A 27,746-nucleotide genomic window follows, 5' to 3' on the forward strand; every position below is an offset into this window, starting at 1 on the left:
TTAGTGTATAATCTATGCTCAAGCCGCATGATCGTGTTGGACGTGTGTTGGACTTCTAGTAGAAAAACTTATTATATAAATTTATTTGCACTGATTACCTTTAAGATTATCTTAATAAGACGTTTAATAGAGTAAACGTTATTATTTGGTTTTAATTAAATAATTATCAAACATTAACTGTATACAAGGCAAAAAATTGCTTTTAAAATTACAAGAATAATACTGGCAACACTGATCCATATTCCATCATCCACCGGATTTCGCCATTTTTATCGTACAGTGAAAGGAGATTTATATATTTTGTCAGGCTGGAGGACGAAGAATATTTTGTGAAAAGTGTGTCATTATATTTCCTTTTTTGTAGTGAGAACGATTTTTGAGAAACATCTCAGTATAATAGTGTGGTTTTGTTTATTACTAACGTTTGTATGTAGTGCTACTTCCCTTTCGTACGACTGCTCATTGGTGTGTCGCTAAGCTAATTCAATGGCTATGATATTGAAATTTTAATCTGTCGGGTCACTTTACGTGCTCCGTGAAAAATAAAAAGAAGAAAAGGAGGACGCGGTAGAGATGAGCAGGCCTCAAGGCGGACGCATCCAAGTCCCTGATGACCTTAGAGAAATCCTATTGGAATTTACTATAAGTTACCTGTTGGAGCAGCCAGGAGATGTTATCAACTATGCGGTCGAATTCTTCACTAGGTTACAAAACAACCGGACCACAACCATAGTTCGTGGCCCGTCGGCGGGCACACCCGATGAGTCCATTATTTCAGACGAAGAAGGTATCGCATTATATTATAAACCTACACTTATATTATTATCATATTTAAAAAAAAGTCGATGTGAATGGATGATTTTAAGTTCTAGATAAAGGCGGGCGATTTTTTACAAATGATCTCAAATTAGTTCCATATTTTTTAAATCCATGTAAATAACCAAAAAATTTTGTATAGGTAATTTAGAGCAAACCCTGCCAATATGGCTTACCCATAGAAAAATATTGTGTTTTGTAAAATGGTATGTTATATCAACAAATATTAATTTTGTATCTTGTGCTGAATACACTGAATAGTAAACTAATATACTGATCAAATTTTGTCAAGAGAGTAAATTTTTTGAGTATGTCACAGTTTTAGCTTGATCATTCTTTAACTCTTCCCTTTACCACTTCAAATTGGAAAACTGTATCAAGAGCAATTAGTATTTAAGTCATTCAATATTTCAGCACCTTAGTAAAGTGTGTCTGTCAGCAACTAGAAGTGTTGAAGAACTTGACATTAAAATCAATGAAAAACAACAGTTAGGCATTCTGCCACTTGTATTCATGCTCTCTGTGATAAAACTCAATGAAATATCACTGTAATTCTATGTTTAATAGTTCTTAAAGATTACAACATATAAATTAATAAAATGAGTATTCTGCGAGAACAACCATTAAATGTAATTGAGAAAATTAGCCTCTTATGCATTACAAGCAACTCATAAACTGTTTAGATACCTGGCGATGTGCCATAGCCATTTCATTCAACAATATGTTATGATTTATAATTATTTTAGTTTCACATTCTCTAGTTGCTACCGTAATTATATAATTTTCATGAGATTTATGTTGGTAAATTATAAATATACTTAGATAAATATAATTTGTGACTATAATATTCCCTAAATAAATTACTTTTTACAATATTTTATTATTGAAATTGTAAAACTAATGTTATTTCTTTACTTTTAGTTAATTTCATTTTGTATTTGAAGATACAGAACCATCTGAGAAAATATCTCAATCATTCTAGTAATTTACAGGCTATTTCTTTTTTATTCAAGTTGAATACAAATATTACCAGTCCTTTTAGAAAAAATTCAAATCCATTTTGAAAATCGCTTTTTTTATACATTGTTTTTATATGTAATCTAAAATCTATGGCTCTTTAACTTAAGAAACTAAACTCAAGTGTTTTAGAGACAAATCTGACCCATTTTTATGAAGCAGGTATATTATGTTAAAAAAAAGGAAATAGGGGTTCCTTGTTTTAATGTAATGAAAAATTTAAATTTGCCATTCTTTCGTTAAAGGTAAATAAAACAATAACAATGTATTTCATCATAGCTTTCAACTCTCACATAGATCTCTTTCAAGCATCTAAAAATATCTTATAGTAAAATTCATCATATCCATAAATCTTAGGTGTTGCCAAGTTAAACAGATATTTAGAGCAAAAATTTTAATGTTTACAGTACACTGATCTAATTTGTGTGTTTGTTTTTAACCCTTTGAAGTTTTGTGAGCTCGAAGGCCTGGCTTGTTTCATGGTATATTTTGCATATGAATGAGTTTTTTTTCTATTGTGATAATCTGTTTTGGATTTGTATGATTAAATTGACTGCTTCACAAAAAGAAGTTCCCTAAAATACAATCCTAGTAAGAAATTATATTCAATTAACTTTTCTATCTGCAAGGGTTCCATTTTACTTTTATTAGTAGTATTGTATTAGTATTACTTTTATTTGGATTTTTTTATTTAATTCTGTGAGTGAAACTTGATTAAAACATTTTTATCTAGAACACATACGCATTAAGAAAAAGTGGTCTGCGTGTGCACACATATCAAACATAGTATTAGAAATTGTTGCTACATTCTAGTTACATGATTGAATTTAATCTCGGCTTAGATTTATTGACTTGAACCAGTCTTTATGCAATACTGGCCATTAAAGTAGATAACGCCTTTAACGGCTTTTTGTCACTCAAGAGTAAGCTTAGGTTATAAGAAAGTGTAGTACAGTGATAAGGGAAGGCTCAACTGGTCACTACATCATTACATCATGCTACGCTATCTCTTAATCACCATCTGTGTTATTTACCTGCACACGTCTCAAGGCCAAGGTTTTCTAGTTTTGCCATTTTAATATTCCTAACTAATTTCAGTCATCAATCGTAATGCTGTAGACCTTTTCGTATTTGGAATAATTTGTTTCTTAATTCATTCCAATTAGACCGGACTCTCAGTGGAGTTTCGTTTGCAAAAATCGCGGACCTTTTTTTTTTTTTTTTTTTTATGTTATGGGAAGGCAAACGAGCGGACGCACTGCCTGGTGGTAAGCAGGTTGCGTCGCCCATAAACCATAACAGGGGTTATGGTTGTTGTCTACCAGGATTAAGGGATTTGGAAGGAATTATGGAGAAAGGGGCGAGGATGGGAGGGATTAAGGATAGGGGAGGAGAGGATGGGTAGGGGATAGGAAGGGATGTGGGTCTCCGGACCCCTCACTCACCGTACGGAACGCGACAGTAAACTGTCACTATGGCGCCGATATTCTGTGAGGGTGTGGTACCTTCCCCGGTGCGAGCGTGGCCCAGTTCGTGCCGAAGCATGCTCGACTCCCACTCCGAAAACCTAAATCTGACTTCTGATATATATTGTATAGATCCCAGACATCCTATAGACAGATGTTGCCAACCAGTTTTGTGGTCCCCCTGCCCGCACCCCGGTAATTAAATATGGCATACAAAGAAAAAAATCAAAATTTCCAAAACATGCCGTGTGGGGTATCAAATGAAAGAACTTATTGAGTAGATCACGAATATATAGCATACTATTTACATTTCTTACACTTTCTCTAAGATTTTTTAGAAAATTTACGAAAATGATCCATTTTTGAGTTAACTTTAAACCACTATAGATTGAAAACTCATGAATATATTTTTTAAATTATTATTTTAAATAATTAACAATAGTCCATTGTTTACGATTCAATATTTCGTACAGTGAAATAGTTGCATGGGGGAGTGGGGGGAGCATTCAAAGATGGCGAGTATATTTTCAAGTTCATATACCTAGTATATAGTTATTTTCATCAAATCCACCACATAGCTCACTTATATTATATTACGAACTATTGAATCATAAACAATGGACTATTGTTAAATATTTAGAATAATAATTTAAAAAATATATTCATGAGTTTTCAATCTATAGTGGTTTAAAGTTAACTCAAAAATGGACCATTTTCGTAAATTTTCTGAAAAATCTTAGAGAAAGTGTAAGAAATGTATATAGTGTGCTATATATTCGTGATCTACTCAATAAGCTCTTTCATTTGATACCCCACACGGCATGTTTTGGAAATTTTAATTTTTTTCTTTGTATGCCATATTTAATTACCGGGGTGCGGGCAGGGGGACCACAAAACTGGTTGGCAACATCTGTCTATAGGATGTCTGGGATCTATACAATATATATCAGAAGTCAGATTTAGGTCCGCGATTTTTGCAAACGAACATCTCCTTGGAGCCTGCTCTAAATTTGTCAGCAAAGTTCATCGGCTAGAAAAATTGTGCGAGTTTATTGCCATTTCTAAAAATAATTACTTCACATTTGTGCGAGTTATTTTGGATTTGTTTGTATAAGCTGCGTCAATAAAGGTGGATTTTAAATTACGATTTAAAACGGTCTCGCTTCTAATTGATGTGTTGAGAGTTTCCATTGCTTCGATTATTATTGACGTGGTTTATAATGTGTCGTGCGTGTTGTAGAGCCGCCGGTGGCGCGCTTCAACAACCGCCGCAAGTCCGTGTTCGCGGAGACCTATGATCCCGAAGAGGATGACTCCGACGAGGGCGCTCCGGCGGTCTTCCCCAAGTCGGACGCTCAGAGGGCGCGTCTCGCTGAAGCGGTGCGAGGCATATTGCTGTTCCGCTCTCTTGACGCTCAGCAGATGCAGCAGGTAAATATTGTATTGATTACAGACTTAATAATGCAACAATACACACATTTTTCCCTACACAAAAGGACGAGTACGATCTTATGTTGACACTTGAGAGTTGAGACATTCTATGAATCGATATAAATCAAAATTCATGCACGCGTAAACAATATTATTTTTCTAGGAATCACTCACTTGCATGTGTTTTAATTTTTTCCTAAAACTTAAAAGTACCAACGGTTATAACTAATAGAGGATTCACAGAAAAATGACACTTCAACAGCGCGTGTATGTGATAAGAAAAACAATAATAAGGAAGTCTGCTTTTAGGATTGACAGATACTTGAACCTTTTACCTGTATTACATTAACAAATTGATAAATAGGTACTTACATAATAAATAACGTAAGACGTTATTACGTCTATAAATCATCTCATTCCGCATTAACCACTATAAATCGCATTATATTACTTAGTAGTATTTTAATATTAAAAAGCACCGGAAATTATGAAAGCGAATATAAAGGAAATAAGCTTATCATATCTGCTCGAGCGTCCTAGTTACTCTCTAGTAGACGTAAAACGGATATGGATATGGCAAGCGAAAATGAACTTCATGTATACTTCGATAAGATAAATAATTAATTATTATCAACCATTCGTTCTTATGTTACTCGCAGTATTGATCTTGGTACACCGCTACTCAAACTTGGTTTAGTGATTAGCACCGAGACATTATATCGGAGAGCTACTGAGTTCTCTAAACTATACTTACCTGGACACTTGAGTTTTTAATGTTCATCATTTTAATTAAATGTATACAGTTTAAACTTTAAACGATAAATAATCTTCTAAACGTAATGTTAACTAAGTGATCACTAGATTCTAGAAATTACTATATTTGGAAGGGAGTAGACCAGACCGACTAAACATGTATTTTTTTTTTGTCCAGTAATAAGTTTATTTATAAAATACTTGATTTTTGCGGAATTCCGACTATGTAACATGAATGCATGTAGATTACCGCTTTCCGAGATTGCAATTAGTAATTAAATAAATTTAGCACTTCGGACTATTGCACAAATTTCACTCAAGACTTGAGAGAATTTTGATGAAACAGATAATAGATATCACGAAGTCAGAATTATTTACATAGAGCTTTGCTCTGTTGTTAATCCTGCAGAAAAGATCACTAAATGGAACATACAGACCCTACCTAATTAAAATCGCTCTTACTACATCGTATATAATTTTACGATCAATCCAGCTATTAATATGTGGGCTCTATAGGTGTTGGACGCCATGTTCGAAAAGCGCTCGGAGCCGGGCGAGTACGTCATCCGCCAGGGCGACGACGGCGATAACTTCTATGTGATCGAGAATGGAGTTTTCGACGTGCTAGTCACCGGCGATGATGGGGTTGAGAAGGTAATTTAGACTAGATTTTAATGGTATTTTTTTACCGTTTCTTTTAGAAGATATATATTTTTAAGGGGAACACTTGTGATATTCCTTAAATTAAAATTAACTTGATATACTCAAACGAAAATACTTGATATACTCAAACGAAAATACTTGATATAGGTACTATAACTGAAACTTCGATTATATAAAACATGCTAAAGTTTAGATAACAGAAAAACCTAGGTCTTGGAGATTTTTTCCTTGATTCCAAAAAATCACATTGTAGTGTACCATCGGATATACCAAATATGTACCACATGTACTTTAATAATTTAAGTGTTGTAATAAAGCTAGTAAGCTTAAACAAAGCATCTTAAATGAACTATGCCCTTACCGACGCAAGTTCAAAAGCTAAACGGTCTTTGTACAGACTTCACGCAAAGGTATTAACACGTCACGCCAAGCTCCTAACCTCAATTAAGTGCTGGGAGCAAAGGAACAATATTGATGTTCAATTTCTGTAATGCAACGAACAAACACTTTAATTAATTTGCGATCATCTGAAGCATTTGATACAATAAACGTGCTATAGTAATACATTTGCAGCATTTTTCAATTTCAAACCTCTTTCAATGTCATCTTTGCATCGGTCTAATTCAAATCAATGTAAAAATAGAGGAGTTCAATTAGCGTCTGCATTATTCCCATCCGCACTCGACTGTGATCGGTGCACATGTACAAGGCCAGGCGCAAACCATGGCCCAGTTATTCTAGCTTATTCGAAAATTTCTAAGAACTTTTCTAAAGTTACCCCATTTCAAGGAGAATGTTCCTATTTTCTGGTTGTGTTTTCATATCTCTATGTGCGTGGAATATTGCATAGAACTTAATGCCCGCTACACTTTTAATTTTTTTAAATATTTTTTTTTGTGCACTTATGTGCAAATAAACCAAAATTAATCTCAAACTGAACAGATGATAACAACGATGGAATTGCTATGCTCCACCTTTAATCAGACGTCTAAAAAAGTTACTTATAACAGTGCTTATTCTCCAAGCTAAGTTATTTTGAGACCTTTACCTTTTCTTGAACCTCTTCTTAAGGGATCAGTCTGTGGAGGCATCCATATGGCATATCTTAGAGATTATATTTCATCTATATGGCATATATTATAGCTATTTAAACACCTACTCTTGTAAAGGTGGTGCACACATACGAAGGCTCCGGGTCGTTCGGCGAACTGGCGCTCATGTACAACATGCCCCGCGCGGCCTCAGTTCGGGCCCAGAGCCCCGGAGCCCTATGGGCCATGGACCGCCACACGTTCCGCAGGATCCTGCTCAAGAGCGCCTTCAAGAAGCGCAAGCTGTACGAGGAGCTGCTGGACAAGGTGCCGATGTTGAAGGCGCTGCAGGTGAGAACAAATAATATGGATCGGTGTTACTCTTTCAGCTGGTTGGGTTATATTGGAAGGCTAGTATGGAATATAAAATATGGGTTGGGCGGATTTTGTAAATTGAACGCGCGAGTGCGTGTGTTGACGTGTAAAGTGCGTAATTCATTACTTTGCTCTGCTGAATTTTGTTATACGTGTTTTTTAAAATACCGGAGGCTTTACTGAAATTTATGGCTGCGTAGTTTTTTTACTGCTGCAGCTTTTTACTTTATTTGAATTTGAGTTTTCATTTGCATTTTCTTAGCACATGAAATTCAATTCGAATCGTTTCATAGTTCTTTAATTAACCTTTTGTACTATTATCAATTCAGACAGCCCAGAATATTCTTTAAAAGTTATTTATAACGACGCAAAATAACGTTAAGGAAATTTTTTCCAAGTTATTGATAAAGATAATCTAGTCCTTGTGGCGATATTCCAAATCGAGACTATTGTTAAGGCACAATAAGAATACTAACAGCTGTTATTGTAACATAGTGTATTATGTATTCTGGGTCAATGCAAAACTGTCTAGTCGGTACCTACACGTTTTAAACGTGTGCATTCGTAATCCTTCAAGATATATACTCGGATCGTATAGATGAATAAAATATTAAGTTTCTTGCTTAGAGATCGGTCTAAACTCTAAAGCCCTAAAGATATATTAAGATAAATAGGAGAGTTCTTTATTTCTTTTACTTTTTAAACCTTACACTTTGTTAAGAGCCCCTTATACTGAAAGTTTAGGCATTTTAGGCACTGAGACGGCTCGCGCCCGCGTTGCGCAGGAGCCGGCGCGACATGAACTCCGGTGACCTAAGAAGGCGGGCGATTACGACACAGTATAAATAAATAAGTAGTTCGATTTTATTTGCTATCGTAGGAATGTTGTTGATAAATAAATTTACTACTTATCCTATACCATTAAACGAGCAATATTTGCATATTTATATATTTGTTTGTATATATACAGTGTGGAAATTTTCGATGTGCCCTGAATGGAAAGTACTTGAAATACTAGGGATAGCAAATTTTTCAGAAAGGAAACATTCCTTTTTCAAATTTTATTTTATTATTCAAATCGATAGAAACAATATAAAAGATAATTTATTGTTAATTTCTCGTAAAAATATTTGCTCTTAGAAATAAAAATATCATGGAATCGAACATTTTTATTGTAGAATCAACATCATCTAAACATAAAGAACGCTTCTGGTTTATTGGTCTATTTTATACATACATTTAAAGTTTAAAATGAAACTCTCGTTCTGGATACATTAACCCATTGACCACCGTAAGGCCCGATCGGGGCGCGACACAATAGATTTTCTATTGTGTCTGTGATTCCGAGGACTGATGGATTAATTTATTTTCTTCTGAAAATATTGGTAATAATAATTAAAAGTAAAACAAATAAAAAAGGCAAAATAATAATTGAATATAAGTATGTAAGAAGTAAGTTAGTGTATTCAACCAACTTAAAAAAGTGTGACTATTTTACAACAATTTGAATAATAATCAATTAATGATTTGTATTATTGTATACAATATCGAAGCTTTTTAAAAAATGTATAAAATAATTTTTTATGAATTATTAATTATTATCATACATCATAATATTATGTTACCGGCAATATATTAAACCCTTCTTAGTAAATGTATGTTATTCCGAGAAACGGTCGGAATGAAATAAATTATATTCGTCACATTACCTATGATATCTTTAAATCTGAACTTTTCCTAAGTAGCAAATGTGGGTGGTTTTTGGGGTAGCGATTAACCAATATGAGGTCAAAACTAAAATCCAAGATGGCGCCGACGAAAATTTGAAATGTTTTCGTCATGGGTGTCATTTTCAAAGAGTTGGAGTAGCTATTAATCAATATGAGGTCAAATCTAAAATCCAAAATGGCGCCGACGAAAATTTGACAAAATTTCGTCACGGGTGTCATTTTCATGGTTTTTGGGGTAGCTATTAACCAATATGAGGTCAAAACTAAAATCCAAGATGGTGTCGACGAAAATTTTACATCTTTACGGCATGAGTTTCATTTTCAAGGTTTTTGAGACAGCTATTTACAAATCCCCAATGTTACCGTCGATAATTTGGTATATTTTTCTTACAACCGTTTACATATTTTTCGAGCAGAATTCAGAAACCTTGAAAATGACACCCGTGACGAAAAGATGTAAAGTTTTCGTCCGCGCCATCTAAAATTTTAGTTTTGACCTCATATTGGTTAATAGCTACCCCAATAACCATGAAAATGACACCCATGACGAAAAGATGTAAAATTTTCGTCGGCGCCATCTTGGATTTTAGTCTTGACCTCATATTGGTTAATAGCTACCCCAAAACCCATGAAAATGACACCCATGACGAAAAGATGTAAAATTTTCGTCGGCGCCATCTTGGATTATAGTTTTGACCTCATATTCGTTAATAGCTACCCCAAAAACCATGAAAATGACACCCATGACGAAAAGATGTAAAATTTTCGTCGGCGCCATCTTGGATTTTAGTTTTGACCTCATATTGGTTAATAGCTACCCCAAAAACCATGAAAATGACACCCATGACGAAAAGATGTAAAATTTTCGTCGGCGCCATCTTGGATTATAGTTTTGACCTCATATTCGTTAATTGCTACCCCAAGAACCATGAAAATGACACCCATGACGAAAAGATGTAAAATTTTCGTCGGCGCCATCTTGGATTTTAGTTTTGACCTCATATTGGTTAATAGCTACCCCAATAACCATGAAAATGACACCCATGACGAAAAGATGTAAAATTTTCGTCGGCGCCATCTTGGATTATAGTTTTGACCTCATATTCGTTAATTGCTACCCCAAAAACCACGAAAATGACACCCATCACGAAAAAAGTCAAATTTTCGTCGGCGCCATCTTGGATTGTTGTTTCATAAAAATAATATATTTTGTCATACTCATTGAATACAGATCAACCAACATCATAATAGTCTTTCTACTAGTACTTCAAAACTTTGCCGCTATTCCTATTCAACAACCCATAAAAAAGAGGATCTCAGGCAAGGTAATTTTTAAAACATAATTTTAAATCACTACATAGTATAAAACAAAGTCGCTTTCACTGTCCCTATGTCCCTTTGTACGCTTAAATCATTGAAACTACGCAACGGATTTTGATGCGGTTTTAATAGTTCTTTCGATTCCCGGTCGAAGAAAATGAATTTTTGAAAATCTTTGAATGCAGTTCTATTTCTTTTTAAAAATGAAGGAAATTTGCTATCTCCAGTATTTCTAGTACTTTCACCCAGGGCCCATCGAAAATTTCCACACTGTATTTACAAACAAATATATTAATATGCAAATATTGTTCGTTTAATAGTATAGAATAAGAAGTTAATTTATATTTACAACAATAATCCTAGGATAACTAACAAAATCAAACTACTGATTTATTTATACCGTGACATGCTCGCCGTTTTACTCGCCGCTCGGTTCTAATACGCGAGCGGCGACTGCAACGTGGTCGGGAGCAAAACTAGCACAGGTCCTCCCTCGATAACGTCCGGCTGGACTCTGGCTGCACTGACGTGGTGCGCGCGAGTCGCATTTTACGTATTATATTTTATATAGAAAAAAATAAGGGCTAAATTATAAATCTATCCAAAAATTTCCCTGTAAAACCTGATTAGTAAATGAAATGTAAAATTTTCATAAACATAGCGTTCCCCTAATTCTCATAAAACTGATTATGCTTTTAAAATCGATGTTACTTCTGATTTTTTTTTGATCGAGTCAAATGTTTAATATTGTGTTTTTATCCAAAAAAGTCACTAGATCAAACGTTTATCTGTGCTATATATTTTTTTAGGATTTTAAATATGATGATTTCTATCTAAAAACCATGATTTAGAAACATACATTTTGGAGTATGGCCCCTTAATTACAAAAAATTTGTAATCGCCCGCTTCCCGTAACGTTTGAACGAATTAAAAATATTTATAATTGGATGCGCAAATTGAGGCGAAATGAGGGAAGCGTTTTATACCTATATAATATTTCCTTGTAATTTCACCCAAATGCCAGTAAAAGTTCATTTTACTCCTGTTATTTACGGCATTTAAATCTCGGCAGATACGTTTCAACTTTGAACTTTATCCACAATGTTACGTCGATAAATTGGTAGTATGTAGTAAATAGTAAAACGTAGTAAAGGATGTTAAAAATCTATTCATGAAACTGATGGTGTGTTAATAAGATTGCCTCAAAAAAAGATTTCCAATTTTTAACCATCTTTTCGAAAAACAAAGCTTCGGAACTCATTGCATTTTTTTAATATCTGACCCTATAACATACATACGGTTTCCTTTTCCCCTAGAGAATTTTCCACCACATGTGTACTACTTTCATGGCTGTAATCAAACTTTAGGCATACATTTAAAGCGCTAAATTATAGGATATAATTTACGACGAAATAATACTTCAGATCAGTATTTAATAAGGATAATCATAAAACGAACTAGATACAAAAAGTTGTAAAAATATTATTAGCCGCAGGGGATGTGGTCCCTTTCATTACGTAATGCATCCTTTGTATTGCGTGCAGAATAATTATGTGTGATATTAAAATATGTCTGTATATCTTTTGATTAACTTCAAAGTTTTTAACAAATAATATAATAATTATATGGCTCATAATATACTGAATACGAGCTCAACTGAAAACAATAGAAAACGCAACAAAGTGCGTGAAGTTATAAACTGACTTGAAAATCTTAAACAATAAAATATAGTTCGTTATATTATTATGCCTACGACTATTATGTCAAGAATCATTTGATTGTTTTCCTGTTATTGTCGAGTAATATGCCTTATTTTCAAAGAAGTTACACTAAAAACTACTAAATTACCCGCATTAACAGGCCATTTCATAAATCAAGACACTAAAGATAATCACCCGAACGAGCTATAAAAATCAATTTGCGCGGGTATTTCAGTTAACATCTTCCTAAAAATTGGATAAACATGGCGTCGTTAACACGATTCTGAAACTTTTTCATTGGTTTTACGTCACTGCTTCGAAGCACGGCACGTCTGGCCGATTGACGTAACCAACGCCTATGACGTTATTGTGTAAGAGTTTTAATTTTTAATACCTTTGATATACATAATACTTGATTATCTTGAAGTATTATATTGCTAAGTAGCCCAATAGCGGATTAGAAATTTTTAGTAACGCAAAAAATATAAGTACCTACTACCTACGTTCAACTATGTGACGCGATTTTAAATTGATTGATTTATACAAAGATATGTATTATTCATTATTTCTATAGTATAGTTTTCATAAGTTTCTAATATACCTACCTACATATTTTGTTGTGGCTTTATGTTTTAATACTCTTTCGAAGAATTTTGAACCTTGCCATAACATGCCATTGATTTAGTAATTACCTACATTAACATTCATAGTTTCAAAATATCTATAAAACCTAACACAAAAACAAAAAACGCTTGTTCTAAAATCCCTTCCCCATAAAAACACATTGTTTTTAACCGTTTGAAGTATTTTGCATACAAATTTAAAAGTAGGGATGTAACGATACCGATACCGATACCGATATATCGGTATCGCCGATAATAAAACAACCGATACCGATATCAAACAATTCAAAAAACCGCGCCCAATGAACGATGCGGGAGGCCGCCCACGCGTGCGCACTTTGTTTTCTGAAAAAACTCTACCAATAGTAAACTTTTATTAGGTACTGATTGTATGTGTATTACTTAAAGTTTAACTGACTTTGTAAAATAATAATACTAAAATAAATGGTTTTGTTGTTTTTTGATTTGGCATTTTTATTTAAAAGAATACGATTAACAGTTGAGTCTCTGTTAAATGCTGGTAACTTTTTATGCATAATTCACTATTTATTTTTCTACCAAGCCATCGATATCGGTATCGCCGATACATTACTACAAATATCGGTATCGGTATCGTATCGGCAAAATCATGTATCGTTACATCCCTATTTAAAAGTATAATTTACAAGCGCTCGCAACACTAACGGCGGGGGCACACGATGCGTTGCGGCGGCGGTCCGGCGCCGGAGCGGTGTCGCTGCGTCGTCTTACATAGAAATATCTGTGGCATGTCACACGATGCGCTCCGGCGCCGCACCGGACTTGCAACCACCGAGACGAGGCGGGGAGGGGTGAATGCGGTGCGACGCCGGAGCGGCACCGCTCAGTTGTTTTGCGTCACAAGGAAGGACTGACTATCCAACGCTGCTACGGCGCCGCTGCGACAAAACAACGTTACGGCGCCGCACCGCTCGTGTGCCCACTGACACGGTGAAATCTTTGCGGTGCGGCGCCGCAACGCATCGTGTGCCCCCGCCGTAACATCGGGATAAACATGAGTATTTTTAAACGTTCCATCTACGAGGCTCGCTAGATACGCCAACTAATCAATATCTTGTCAACATCTGCATCGCATACTGGTTGACCGTGTGTTCTAACTATGCGATATGGTAAACGTGAATGTACCGGTATTGTTTAGATACTTTGGCGATCAGATATATCTATCTTTCTTACTACAAAACTTACTTGACTAAAAGAAACATTTCGTCTGTACCTAATTTCGATTTCAATTATATATGTGTATAATATTCATCTGATCTTTTGTCCCAGAAATAAAAATATATTTTCTAAGGAACAGCTATATCATTGTTCATATTACTTATGATGTTTTTCCTTAGCATTCTTGTCCCGACTTAGTATAAAGCAATAAACACACAGCTACAAAGCCTTTTTAATACTCTTGAACCTTTTCCAAGTATGATTTTCCTACACAAAATTGAGCATTAGAACGATCAATCTGTGTACGCGGTACATATTAATATGTCAAGGCCGTGAACCCACCACAATTCAATACAGCGTTATGAAATAACTGAAATTCCGCTTACAGCAAAATGTATTGAATGCGTTTTCCAAATTAATACCACAGCCCGAAAACAATCGGCGGCTTTTCAAACCAGTAATGAATAAACGAACAAAAAGGATCTCGTTTCGTTGAATGTATTGACAAGCCTTAATTAAAGGAATTGTGTTAACATATTTTCTGCTCTTTTCTTTTTTTTAATCACTACCTAATCATTTTTAGTTATTAGACTTTGCTCCTTATCTATCAATACCTAAACTTTGATGTTTCTTCATTTAATGATTTCAAATGTTTCTTAATCAATAGACAGTCTCGTATATCACAAAGGAAACTTGTGAAATCATATCCGAACTTTGTAATGTTGTATACGTATCTCGATAGACGCCTATCGTCAACCAAGTTTTACATACATCCACACAACTCCAAAGTGCAAGTTACTGAATCGTGCAACACATTCGAACTATTCACAGTAGACAGTAGCGCCTCGAAGTTTGGTAGCGAAGTTAAAATTCCGACCGCATGTGTTTATACGTGAGACAACTTATTATTTATGTACTCAGCTCGCGGTTTCGAGGTGAAACCCAAAACGATACCAGCAGATGTGGCGACACTTAAATATTTACTTCTTGTCTTCATATAGGTACATTGTTATACAGAATTGTATGCCAATTTTTATATGTAGGAACAGGAAGGAAGTCGTAATCGTAGATGTTCACATAAAAATTATTTATTTGGATTATCACGTTTAAAAGAAAAAGAAACCTGGTAACATTTAAATGACAGACACTTTAAAGGTTAAGGTTTGCGATATTCCGGACCTAATTAATTCTTTGACCTGCATAATTTTTTTCAGTTCCTTCCGCCAATCGCATCTTGAGCGTGTACGTTTATATTGCACTAGTCTCCCAACCCAACGGAGTTTGGTTCATTTAGGTAAAAATCTTCTTTTGTAAGTCGAGAAAATTATTTCAGGAACATTTTACACAGCTATGATATTCTTAGCTATATCAGTATGAAGACATTTAATATCTTTTGTCTTCATAAATGATAAAAAAGTCTTTCTTCACGAATTCAAAAAGACTTTTTTTTTTTCAAATTACAATAATAATTATATTAAACATTTATTAAGCTTAAACACGAAGAACTGAAAACGTAACACGTTATGGATTATCACACACAATTAACACACCCTACAATTAAAACATAGCCGTCTACTGACCTATTTTCTATAGCAAACCGCTTCTAATAAATATATTATATAAAGGGGTAGTTTTCTGATGTCTCGTTGAGCACGACTGAAGTTGTACGGCACCAGTTGGCACGCATGAGCGGGCGCAAAGCTTCCGAAAATTATCTCGGTTCAATGCACTTTATGTGTATGTATACTGCGCTCTTGACGACTTTGTTACAGTTCTCGATTCCATTGCGTCAACCCCTATTTGTATAACAAACAGTTTAATAATTCACAGGTAATAAATGAACTCGACAATGGACAAATCTATGAGGGTTTGAAATGGCCCGAATTTTCTTGGAAGAATGTTACGATAAATTTTTGGCGTATATTTTTTGATCTCTTCATATTTATAAAGCAAATAAGAACAGTTTAGGAATTTCCAGCTATTTCTACAGCTTAGATCTAGTTTTTGAAAAATTCGAAATATCAAGAACAAGTCATTGGAGTTAATCGCATTTCTAATGTACACATATCCGATAGTAAATTTAGAGCATAGTTGAATATATGCGGCACACAATAATATATCAAAAAATTATGCGTGCGTTCAAATTCATGAGTCACGAATCGTGTCATGACGCAGGCGGTAAAGTTTCAGTCGTGCTAAATGTTAACATCAATATTTAGACAGAATAACCTTAAATGAATTATTAATTGCTATACATTGTTGGAAGTAATGGCTAGGGTGATATGGTAGTAAATGGTCCTTACGATTTTGAGTAGACCGTACACTGTACAGTGTATAGTTGTTATAGAGAGACAGTGTATAGTTGAGTAGACCGTACACTGTACAGTGTATAGTTGTTATAGAATAGTAATTTAATATATTATTTAATTTGGAAATTATGTATAATTTATCATATGAAATCTATTCGTCGAGAAAAACGAAGGAAATACATACATAGGTATGTGTCTAAATAGAAATTACATAGGTTAGTAAGTACAAACTAAAAACTAAATTTATACAAGACTAGTTCTAAAATGGTTGAAATGAAAATTGTTGAAATCTTGAATTAGCTAGCAAATACAATTAGGTTGTTATAACATAGCCTTCAAAGTACAGAAATCTTATATGTAGTAGGTATGATTCTAGAAATCACGCTTATTTGTTTTTTGAACATAGGTACATTGAAGATATGTAGATGTTTTACCATATTTTGCATATAGCCAATGTTATTGCTTAATTTTAAGGATGTATTTCCCTCCTATGAATATTTATTAATAAGAATGTTTTGCCAACTGAAACTTATTCTATTATACATAGAGTCAGTTACGTAAAATGATGTGAGCAGCTGTTACCACTAACAAGGCGATGGTCAGTGGTACAAATGTGAACGACAAACATCATCAATCACTTCGCAAGGCCTCTCTTACGAAACACTGTGATTTCTATTTGCTGTCCTTTTGTTTTACACTTCAATTATTTTTAGTGTCTTTTCCAACTAATGACGCATGCGACTTGTGCGTGACGGCAAGCATGTATGAAGGCATAGTCACATAGAAAAGTAATGCATTTTATGTCGCATTAAATTATCCATACTAATATTATAAATGCGAAAGTAACTCTGTCTGTCTGTCTGTCTGTTACTCAATCACGCCTTAACTACTGAACCAATTTGCATGAAATTTGGTATAGAGATATTTTGATACCCGAGAAAGGACATAGGCCACTTTTTATTGCGAAATATGTACCACGGGCGAAGCCGCGGCGGACCGCTAGTAATCAATAAAGTAGCAAGAATTCCTAAAGGTATACAGAAAAAAGTATATTAGTAACAATGGAGGTGATGTCACAGATACATCTTATCTTGATCTGCAAATGTTTGACAATTGATTGTTTCCTGTTCAGTTGATTAAGATTGAAATCTATAAAACTTCTAACACCACCAACAGAATTATCGTACTTTCATTGACCATACAAAAAACAAAATATCCAGCCAGAGCAACCAGTGCCATGTTCGAACTTAATAATAGATAATAGAAAATGTCATATAATTACATGGTAACCGCGATAGCTGTGATCTACTGATTAAAGTCTAACGTTACAATACAAGCGCCGATTCCCAATTTAGATGGATAAAATACCTCGACCTGGTTGTTCAGAAGATTGATCATCCTGCCCCGTAATAGTAATCGATCAGTCTAACAGTGAAATCCATCTGCCCTGTGCACTAATAGGGTAATAGGTCTTCACTCTATAAGGTTACCAATTACCGTTGATCGTCACGCGAATTTAAGTATCCCAGAAGTTTAATTGACGTTTTCTATATATAGAAATTCATATATTTCTAATAACCCATAATCAATCTATGTTAGTTTTAATTTCCCTTGAATGTAATCTTATATATAAAAATGAATCGCAAAATGTGTTGGTAAGCGCATAACTCGAGAACGGCTGAACCGATTTCGATAATTCTTTTTTTATTATATTCCTTGAAGTACGAGGATGGTTCTTATGTAGAGAAAACGTAAATATTATGTACCACGGGCGAAGCCGGGGCGGACCGCTAGTTACTAATAATATAAGATGGAAAATTATTTTTTATTGGAAATGAGGTCAAATGAGCAACCAGGTCACCGGGTGGTAATTAAGTGCGCTTGTCCGCTTACATCCGTATCATTCGATGTGTCGTGTACGCAAATTTATAGGGAATAAGTGACTCGGGGAACTAAAGCTGCCTAGTATTTTCCCGACAGACATTTGTCAAATGATAATCCGCTGGCTTTTGGTGGGTATCTGCATAAAAAGTACATACTTATGTGAAAGTGTTACACATTCGATTATAGATTTTGATTTATCGTGTTTATTGATTTTACAGATTTTCCTAGACTGTAATTCTAGCTAATTTCCAAATTATATTTTAGATGCTCGCAACATTTAAATTTTAATCGTCTATATTAATTATTAATCGTCTTAAGACGATTAATTAATTATAGACAATATTTACTCATAAATCGACAACTATAGAAATAAATCTGATCATCAGAAAACAAAAGTACCTACAGCAAACTCGTAAAATGTTATTAAGTAATACATAAACACGCACAGACTATGACAACAGCAGTTATTATCATTATCTGAATTCCTTTTTCGACAGTATATCAGATACAAGTTATAAATCTTGATAAAGAAATCCAATTGGATGACGTAACAGTTATCAGTGATATAGACTCGGTATACTTATACTCTGTGACGTACTGATAGCGTAGGTACTCAAATGCCTCCGGAATTTATTGTGTGCAATATTTTTATGCAGATTTCATCACAGATTAGATATATTGTAGCAAATATATCGGCAAATATTTAAGCGAAACCTTGAGTATATTCGGAAATTTTCATATTCTCTTTTCATTCATACATGAATGATGTGTTATTTTTTGTCCGAATAATTTTATTATTTTTCTAAATTTTTGCATTTATCATCTTATAATGACATTATTTGATTGTAAACATTTATTACCTATAGATAAAAGATAGTATTAATCTTATTTTCAAGGTATACCAATCAAATATTATTAAAAATAAATTATTATCCCTTTATCATGTGGTAACAATTCAAATTAATCACCTTCAACCCAACACATTAACGTCCACACAAATAAATTGCATACTACGTAGAAGTGTTCATCATGTAAAATATGCGTATCAAAAATGGACGGTTATAACCGCAATTTCCCCGGATCGTATGCCAAATTACGCAAATGAAGTCGTTATCGGTATTACTCAATGCACAGCAATGATTTACCGAACTTATCAGCGACAAACGATATAGCTATGCCAAGATCCTGTCAGCATCTACAAAGTTATTCCAATAAATAATTTGGTTCATTGTTTTATATGTACGTTATGAATATTACTACCATTACAATTTTCATATCTCAAAGGCGAAAGTAAGTCGATAGTTTTTATTGAAGTGATTAGTTTTATTGCTGATGTAATTTGCTATGTTTTCGACCTTTGAAGTCCTTTACAGAAAATATATTCATTTTCTTCAGTGTTAAATATCATTGACCTAGAATAATAAACTGGTCGTGCCAATGAATTTAACTATTAAATATATTTTATTACAAGTCACAATAAAGATATTAAGATACTAGATACGATAAAGTATGATTAAAATATTATATACCTAAATATTAATTAAATAAAAATGTACATATTTCGTATAAACTGAAACTATGGTTATTTATAACTTTTACTTCGAACTTGAAATTTCAATTTGATTTTCAAAAATAAATTTGCATACGTAATGACTGATTAGTTTAATCAACAAAGCTTTATGTTCGTAATAATGATTAGGTTCGATTAAGCTCCTAATTTTCTTGCCAAAATCTACCCAATCGTGGTATACTCTTACATTTACTCCCTAGTAAGACTAGTAAGGAGTAGGATTTATTGAGTACGTTTAATATACATATTATGATCAGTGCCGGCGTTAGGGGGGGGCGAGAGAGGGCGATGGCCCAGGACGACAAATTCTGGAGGGCGCCAAGGTCTGAAGTTGGAGTCTCTTGCCTCTCCTGGTGCAAACCTTCAGAACACCTCAAGTGGGCGCCACAATTACACCGGCACTGATTATGATTAATATTATGCAGCCGTACGAGCGCGCGAACCTCGCTGATGCGCTATTGCCGCGCACGCTGATCGACGGCGAGCTGATCATCCGGCAGGGCGACTCGGCGGACGGCATGTACTTCGTCGAGGACGGCTCCGTCAGCATCCGCATCGCGCGCGACGACGGCAACGAGCACGAGATCAAGCGTCTTGGTGAGTGTATTGTGGAACTAATTTAGTTTCAGTGTGTACGTGGTTTTGTTTTGCAGTATAGGGAAAAGTGGACTTCACATACCTGGGGAGATCAAGCGTCTTGGTGAGTGTCTTATGGACAGTTCAAGGAAAAGGAGACATCTTCTTACGGTTATCGTTTCTTTCGCTTTTTTTCAAAGATTTCATAACAGTAGATGCTCTACATAAAAACTATGCCTTGTGGCGCTCAGGAATAATAAAGCCTTCTTATGGTATAATAATTTGAAAATCGGTTAAGTAGCTATCCACTTCAGACTTAACGAACAATTTTACAATGTAACAATGTTGAGTAGATATGGAAAAAACCTTCAGCCATCGGTTTTGCTAGCATTACGTGCCATAAAAAAATCACTCTGATCACTTTTAAAAACAAAAAGCTCATTTGCTCACAGTATTACATAATGAAATGAGACATTAGCTTATATTATGTAAAAATGATGAAATGAATTTTAACCGCTATGAATAAGTACAAAAATGTTCATGCATTCCAACTCTCAGGTCGTAACGTTGGGCATGCAGCCATTTGCCAAACTATTTCGAATGTGATGCCTAAAAAACATTGCTCAAATTTGAAATTAAGGATTTTAATATCGCGTGTGAAAGCAAATTATTCATTAGTGTGAACGAGCTCAGTCACGGACCGACCATAAATCCATTGTGTAGCTCTAAAATTAAAATTGTACAGAATGGCAAAAACTATAAATAAATAACATCGTTAAATTATGGTAATTGAGTATGAAAATGACGTTTAATACCATATCATTACGTTATAAATAGCAAAAAAGATTCCATACCTTCTTGTCATGCTAATGTGAGATTTATTTTTATTTATCTTTACCCGGATCAAATGACGGAATACTTGATAATAAAAAAACCTTGACACGATAATCTTTACACCAAGGATTCAGCTCATCTTATTAGACTAAATATCAAACTAACTTGACTCGATCTAATTCAATTTCACCTTTACATTCCAACGTCTGAAAGCCACTCAACGATCTTCAGACCTCTCCAAAGATACAGAGAAGTGCCCTTACTTTAAAACCTCGCTGTTTTGTGTCAGATTTTTGTATTAATATTGTGTTGGTATCAAGGTGTTTGGAATATAATGATAAATAACGGAATAAAAAGCAATAAAACTACTAAAAAAATGTCTATCTACGTTCACATTGCTCCCTGTAAAGCTGAAAGGAAGACGCAACGTTCGTAAACTTCTGATTTTACCCAGAATTTGAGGACGCGGTTGGCGCAGTGGTAAAGCAACTGCCTACTGAGCCGACGGTCCCGGGTTCGATCCCCGGTCAGGGCAAATATTTGTGTGATGAACTCAATTATTTGTTCTTGGGTCTGGGTGTTATTATCTATATATGTATTTATTAAATATTATATTTATCGTCGCCTAGTACCCACAACACAAGCCTTAATTGAGCTTACTGTGGGACTAGGTCGATTTGTGTAATAATGTCCTATAATATTTATTTTATTTATTTATAATTCGGGCTCTAGGTATCGTGTCGTAACTGATATGAGAAACATCAAAGTATAGAAATGGAAAGATTTTCAGAATACTAGACCATTTGAGGAATTATAATATAACCTATTAATGTTTTAATAATTGGAATGTTTTTCCAGGCAAGGGAGACTACTTCGGCGAGCTGGCCCTGGTCACCCACAAGCCGCGTGCTGCCTCCGTGTACGCTATCGGCGCTACTAAAGTCGCATGTGAGTATAGAAGACTAGTAATTATTATAAACCGTGATTTACCTTCTTTGTTGTTGTCTGGTTCATAAGAGTATTAATATTATTATGAAAAAAAGAATCATTATTTCTAGAATTGAGTCAACAAAAGTCGCGAAAACAGTACCTATGTATTTCATTTTCAGATTTAAAGTATCATTCAAAATAATGAAGAAAAAGTTCTGTTTTTAAACAAAAACAGCATACGAAAAAAGTGTAGTGCTTGCTTATCTTTACGTCTCAAGGAATATTTTTCACTATTGTCACATATATTTTTAAATTCACGTGACACAAGGCGCAGGAAATGGAATGACATAAAAATATCAGAAGTTGTTTTTAGTAGGAAGTCGATTTTATTGCAAATATACATATTATGAAATCACATAAAATGGTAGCACATTTATTTTATTTTTAGACTGGCATATAATAATCTATACGTCAATTTTATCTTCTTTTAGGGCTGATTTTTCAATCCTTCTACTACCATTACAAAAATTTATTCTTTGCCCGTCTTTGACAGTTTACGGGTGACATTTTAATATTATCGTGTAATACTTTATTTATCGTGTAATACGGCCCTTAACAGAACAGTCAGAGAATTTTGGGAGTTGTATAATACTGAAATTTAACAGTAAACAACCACGATTAATTAACAATAATCGTTTCGCGTAACGACTAATTTGCTTGAGTCCAATTTATTTCTGAACTGAGAATAACATGAACTATGTCATTCCCTAATCCATGGAGCTGGCATTAAGCCAGTGTGGTGGTCAATCACACGAAACACCCAAAGTTACGATGAAAGATATCTTTTTTTTTCCCTAAATATTTTTCCTCAACCATCCAGAGCATTAATGTCCTTCAATAAATAAACAGAAACGAACTATACAAAAGAGAACTTATCTTCTAAGTGCTGTAGCAATATAAAATATTATTTACTTGTTGTATTGTAATAGTTTAACATGTATTATGTTTGTTAAGTTGTTACGAATATTTCGCTGCTTTTGACAAGGTTGTAAAGCTTGTTACGTTAAACTTTAAATTGTTGGCAAAACTTCATATTATATCTTCGTAAAGTATACGAACACTATTTCATGAACAACTGCTTTAAGTTTTGCTAGTAATTCGAGAAAAATAGCTTCCAATATATTAATATCAATTATCACACTAGTAGTAGTCAGGCATTAGGTTGTAAATTCTAATTGTCAAAATATGTGTTGTCTTTTATGTTTTAATAATCATTCATAAATTCGTCTTTTTTTTAATTTTAAATGTACTAGGATAAACTTTATCCATGATATTTTATACTAGCTGCTCCGCGCGGTTTCACCCCCGTGGCTCCACTCCTGTTGGTCGTAGCGTGATGATATATAGCCTATAACCTTCCTCGATAAATAAGCTATCTAACACCGAAAGAATTTTTCAAATCGGACCAGTTGTTCTCGAGATTAGCGCGTTCAAACAAACAAACTCTTCAGCTTTATAATATTAGTATAGATTTATAATATATTTATTTTTACTCATATACCCCGTTAAATATGTGTATCGCTTGCAGTTCTAAATCATTGCTAAATATGTGTATCGCTTGCAGTCCTCGACGTGGAGACGTTCGAGCGGCTGCTGGGCCCGTGCATGGAGATAATGAAGCGCAACATCGACGACTACGAGGAGCAGCTCGTGAAGCTGTTCGGCGACAAGAGCAACCTCACCGACGTGCGATGAACGCGTCCCCTCACCCGCGGCTCCACATCCCCCCCTGTTGTACTTCTCTGCCGCTAATTACTCTGTGTTCTCATTAGTCTGTGCTTTCAAACGTTCGAAATTTTAAATAGTCTGCGGCCGGACGCCGCGCGTTCGTTATCTGTGCTCACGTCAAATGTCACTTGTGTCATGATTGTCATTGTCAACGATTTTATTTTTAAACGGAGGGAATTTTTTGTCCCCGAATTTTTTTTAGATCTCGTTTTGTTTATTGTGTTCCGTGAATTTGTATTTTTCCGGGTACAGTATTGTTTCTCTTGTTGTATCATTACTGAAAATTGATTGTATTTTATGCAAATTTAAATTATTTTTGTTTTTAACGAAATAAACGTTTGCGTTGTTAATTTTTTCATTTCCGCTTGACTAATTATTACATTTCGTTATTAAATCAGACAGTGCCATGTTATCATGTTATCGAACGGTTTTTTTTAGATTACGTATGGGAGGGGAGATGAAAATTCAAATCACGTCAAATAGTACTGTGTTGGAATGAAAATACGCTTATTTTAGATAGATAATGCCTTAGTAGATGTAAATATACATTCACGTAAAATTACCGTTTTGGCAACTATAAAAGTGTGTTTAAATAACATTTTAATTGTGTGCCATAACTTACAAATGATTTAATATTTACTGAAAGTACAAAGTGTTGTTTGATCGCTTATTTTGAAAGAAACCGTATTGAATTTCCTTATTATGTACCTCGTATTGCACTTTTATACTTGCCAAAACAATGAATTTCAGCATTCTATTTACAATTTAATATTCAAAGGCATTAAATCCTCTAAATATATAAAAAAAATTGTTTTAGTAGATGTCTGCGCAATACTATTTGACGGTCAAATCTTCTTAGGTAACCGTTAATGCTATCGCCATTTCTACTTTAAGACGTTTTACTGACACGGGCTTTTCGTAATGATACAAAATTACCTAACGGAGGTAAAAATATGAAGTAGATTTAATGCGTGATCAGATTTAATCTTTTCACCTAAACTAATTTTATTTATTTATTGTAACCAATTTTAATTAAATGATTCTATGAAAATTTTATGTATATTGAGAATTATTGCAATCAGATAAATGCCAAATTAAATAGTAATCGCTGTTTAAATTAAAAATCATACCATCTCTTTCATATATTGATAATAATATCAGCACAATGTTAGAGTGCAATGGTATGATTTTTGGTTTTATTTAATACTTTAGTTTTAAACATGTGCTATACAGTGTTGTAATTTATTGCGATTTGCGAATTTATGTTGTTGCGGTGTTTTGAACTCGTAAATAAAGATGGAGTTTTTTTATCTCCCATTTTGAGTAGTTGAGATGAAAGCGAAAAAATTACATTTTGTAAAAATTACATCTTTATTTACAAAATCAAAAGTGTTTTGGAACACGTTTGTGTGTTGTCGCTTCTAAATGTATTTATATTTTGCTGAATATTTTTTATTCGGAAGTTTTATTTTATTTGTTAGGCAAGAGTTTGTTTTATGTTGTATTTGAAATATTTATGTTGACCGCTTTTGTCTGTTGTAGAGAGTTCCTAAATCGTATAGTTTTGCTCTTAACAATTTATAGATCTGAGTGTACTAATATTGAACGGAAGCCAATCACAGACACTTTTAATACTTGGTATAATATTATGTACCTAAGAGTAACAATAATGGTAAATTATTGTGAAAACCATCTAGATAAATATTGAATAAATGTTTTTATTGAATTTACTTAAATTATTGTGAGTACTTTAGTAGGCAAATATCACCAGTTGAGAGGTTTTCTCTTAGGTACGTTTGAACTGCGATTCTCCAAACCCCAGTACGGGGCTCGTTCCGTAGCGATAGGTTCGCTTTACCACCGACTATTCGCGGATTACCCTCAGGTATAACCCAGTATTAATCGATCGACAAAACCTTGTGAAACCAGCCAAAGTAGGTGAACGCATCAAGATCATGTGTTTAAATATATAAGTCTATGTACTATGTAGTAGTTAGTTTTTATCACTTCTTATTGTAATTTAAATATTATTAGATTAGTAAATTGAATGGAGTGATTATCCTGAGGGTGTGTGTCACTGTTTGTGCCGTGTACATGCGTGTGTACGGACGTTTTGAGTTGCCATAGAAGTTGTAATGTTTTATTTCAATTATATACAAATTATAATGTTGTTTTACCTTTATGTTTATTGTTATTCAGTTTTAATTTTTTCAAGTTAACCTTAAATAGATTTGTTTTGAAATTATTGAATCATGTTTCGTTTGCTTACATTCCCTAGTTGCTTAATAATATATCTATTTGTTACAATTATTTGCGGTAGAGCTGCTTAAAGTGCCTGTTTGAGTAAATCTTGATACTTCACTATCTGTCTCGATGTCAATGTTTTTACTATTTAACTGCCTTCTATGTGTGTTGTGAGGAGTGTGTATTCTGCAATGTTTTCATTTAAATTGTAAACGGAATTATATTTATGGTCGCCATGCTTGATCTGACACTTAAAGTATGATAGCATATAAAAATCCATAGATTATAAATTTACATTGATACTTTACATAATTAGACGTAACCATGATTCCTACATACTGTAGCTTAGATAAAATGGTTATATGATAATGTAAGCAACGTCAAGCATGGTGGACACTCGACTGGAGTAATCAGCACGACTGATTTACATACTATATCAGATTTATTTATATATTCAAATATATAGTGAATATTTAACTGCATACTATATTACTGTCATTCGTCCGTTGAAACTGTTTTTGGTGTGTGATTTACGTGAGATGTTCCCTTTTATGCATTACTTGATATTTCTGTGTATATTATTTACTATTGTTGTACAGGTGAGCCGAATGCGTCGAACCTATATTATATCTTTGTCCCTGATGTATTTTAAAGCCGTAGTTAAAGTATCATGCAATAAATTAATCATTTATGTCGTATAACATATTAATACTTTGTCATTGTGGACTTATTTATAGATTAAAATAGCATAAGACCTAATAATACTTCTCTTTATATACAGATGTTAAACCCTATCGCGTTCCAAGTTATAGTATGTGCAAATGTGTTTGATCCATAGCAGTGTGTCAAGCGTGGAAGCACAAACGTATTGTAAGCTTTGTCAAGGATTTCTGTTGTCTTCCATCGGGACGCACAGAATTTACTTTACGATTCGCTCCCGGTATATTCCTTCGGAGCAGAATTTTTGGCATTATAATGTAAATTAATCGATACGCTTATATGTAGCGTAATTTTTTATAAATTACTAGTCATCGGTGTCTACTGTAGATTATAACCGAAGAGCACATTTCAATGAAACATTTCATATTCACGTTAGCTGTAAGACGCCATACCTGTCCCATACGAAGCATATCAGCGCGGTGACGCCGTTTCCTAAATCTAATGCACACCTACATCTGGTAGCAAGTTGTGAACTAGTTCCGCTTTACCACGTCATGAGCTTACCCTGTACATTTATAAATTATGTATCGTAAAATGTTAGAAACTGAATTATATTTGTTTGTAGATCTAATTTGTTTTTTATTTCTGATCCCCCATCGGCCCTCTTATTTATATTTAAGGAAAATCAATGAACGCTTAATAAAGCGTTGGCCTTACATCAATTTGTTCAGTTGTATCTCAAAAAAATTGGAGAAAAATTAACTAATATCATTTTATATTTTGTGAGGCAATAAATAATAATATGGCCACAACAAGTAAGGACCCTATA

The 27,746-nt window shown here is 34.0% G+C and overlaps 1 protein-coding gene across 2 annotated transcripts; it reads left to right on the forward strand.

The window, feature by feature from the left end:
- The first annotated feature begins 235 nt into the window (after positions 1-235).
- Positions 236-27,548, forward strand: Pka-R2 (cAMP-dependent protein kinase type II regulatory subunit). 2 transcript variants are annotated; one of them, XM_090110613.1, is made up of 7 exons: positions 236-787; positions 4,540-4,730; positions 6,000-6,137; positions 7,316-7,528; positions 20,311-20,482; positions 22,154-22,243; positions 23,850-27,548. In XM_090110613.1, the coding sequence occupies exons 1-7, from the start codon at positions 574-576 to the stop codon at positions 23,978-23,980; spliced, it is 1,149 nt and encodes a 382-aa protein (XP_089966739.1). In that variant the 5' UTR covers positions 236-573; the 3' UTR covers positions 23,981-27,548. The 2 variants fall into 2 exon arrangements, with proteins under 2 accessions (XP_089966739.1, XP_089966740.1); XM_090110614.1 differs by lacking the exon at positions 236-787 and adding an exon at positions 2,747-2,889.
- Positions 27,549-27,746: the final 198 nt, after the last annotated feature.

This window comes from Colias eurytheme, chromosome 16 (genome assembly GCF_061535395.1).
Source record: "Colias eurytheme isolate Ceu_HAF_F1 chromosome 16, ilColEury1 Martin Lab GWU primary, whole genome shotgun sequence".
NCBI lineage: Eukaryota > Metazoa > Arthropoda > Insecta > Lepidoptera > Pieridae > Colias > Colias eurytheme.

Coding starts and splice junctions, on each gene's coding strand:
- Pka-R2 (XM_090110613.1), top strand. CDS start 574: ATGAGCAGGCCTCAAGGCGGACGCATCCAAGTCCCTGATGACCTTAGA. Junction 4,731..5,999: donor ACGCTCAGCAGATGCAGCAG/GTAAATATTGTA, acceptor TGGGCTCTATAG/GTGTTGGACGCCATGTTCGA. Junction 20,483..22,153: donor GCACGAGATCAAGCGTCTTG/GTGAGTGTATTG, acceptor ATGTTTTTCCAG/GCAAGGGAGACTACTTCGGC.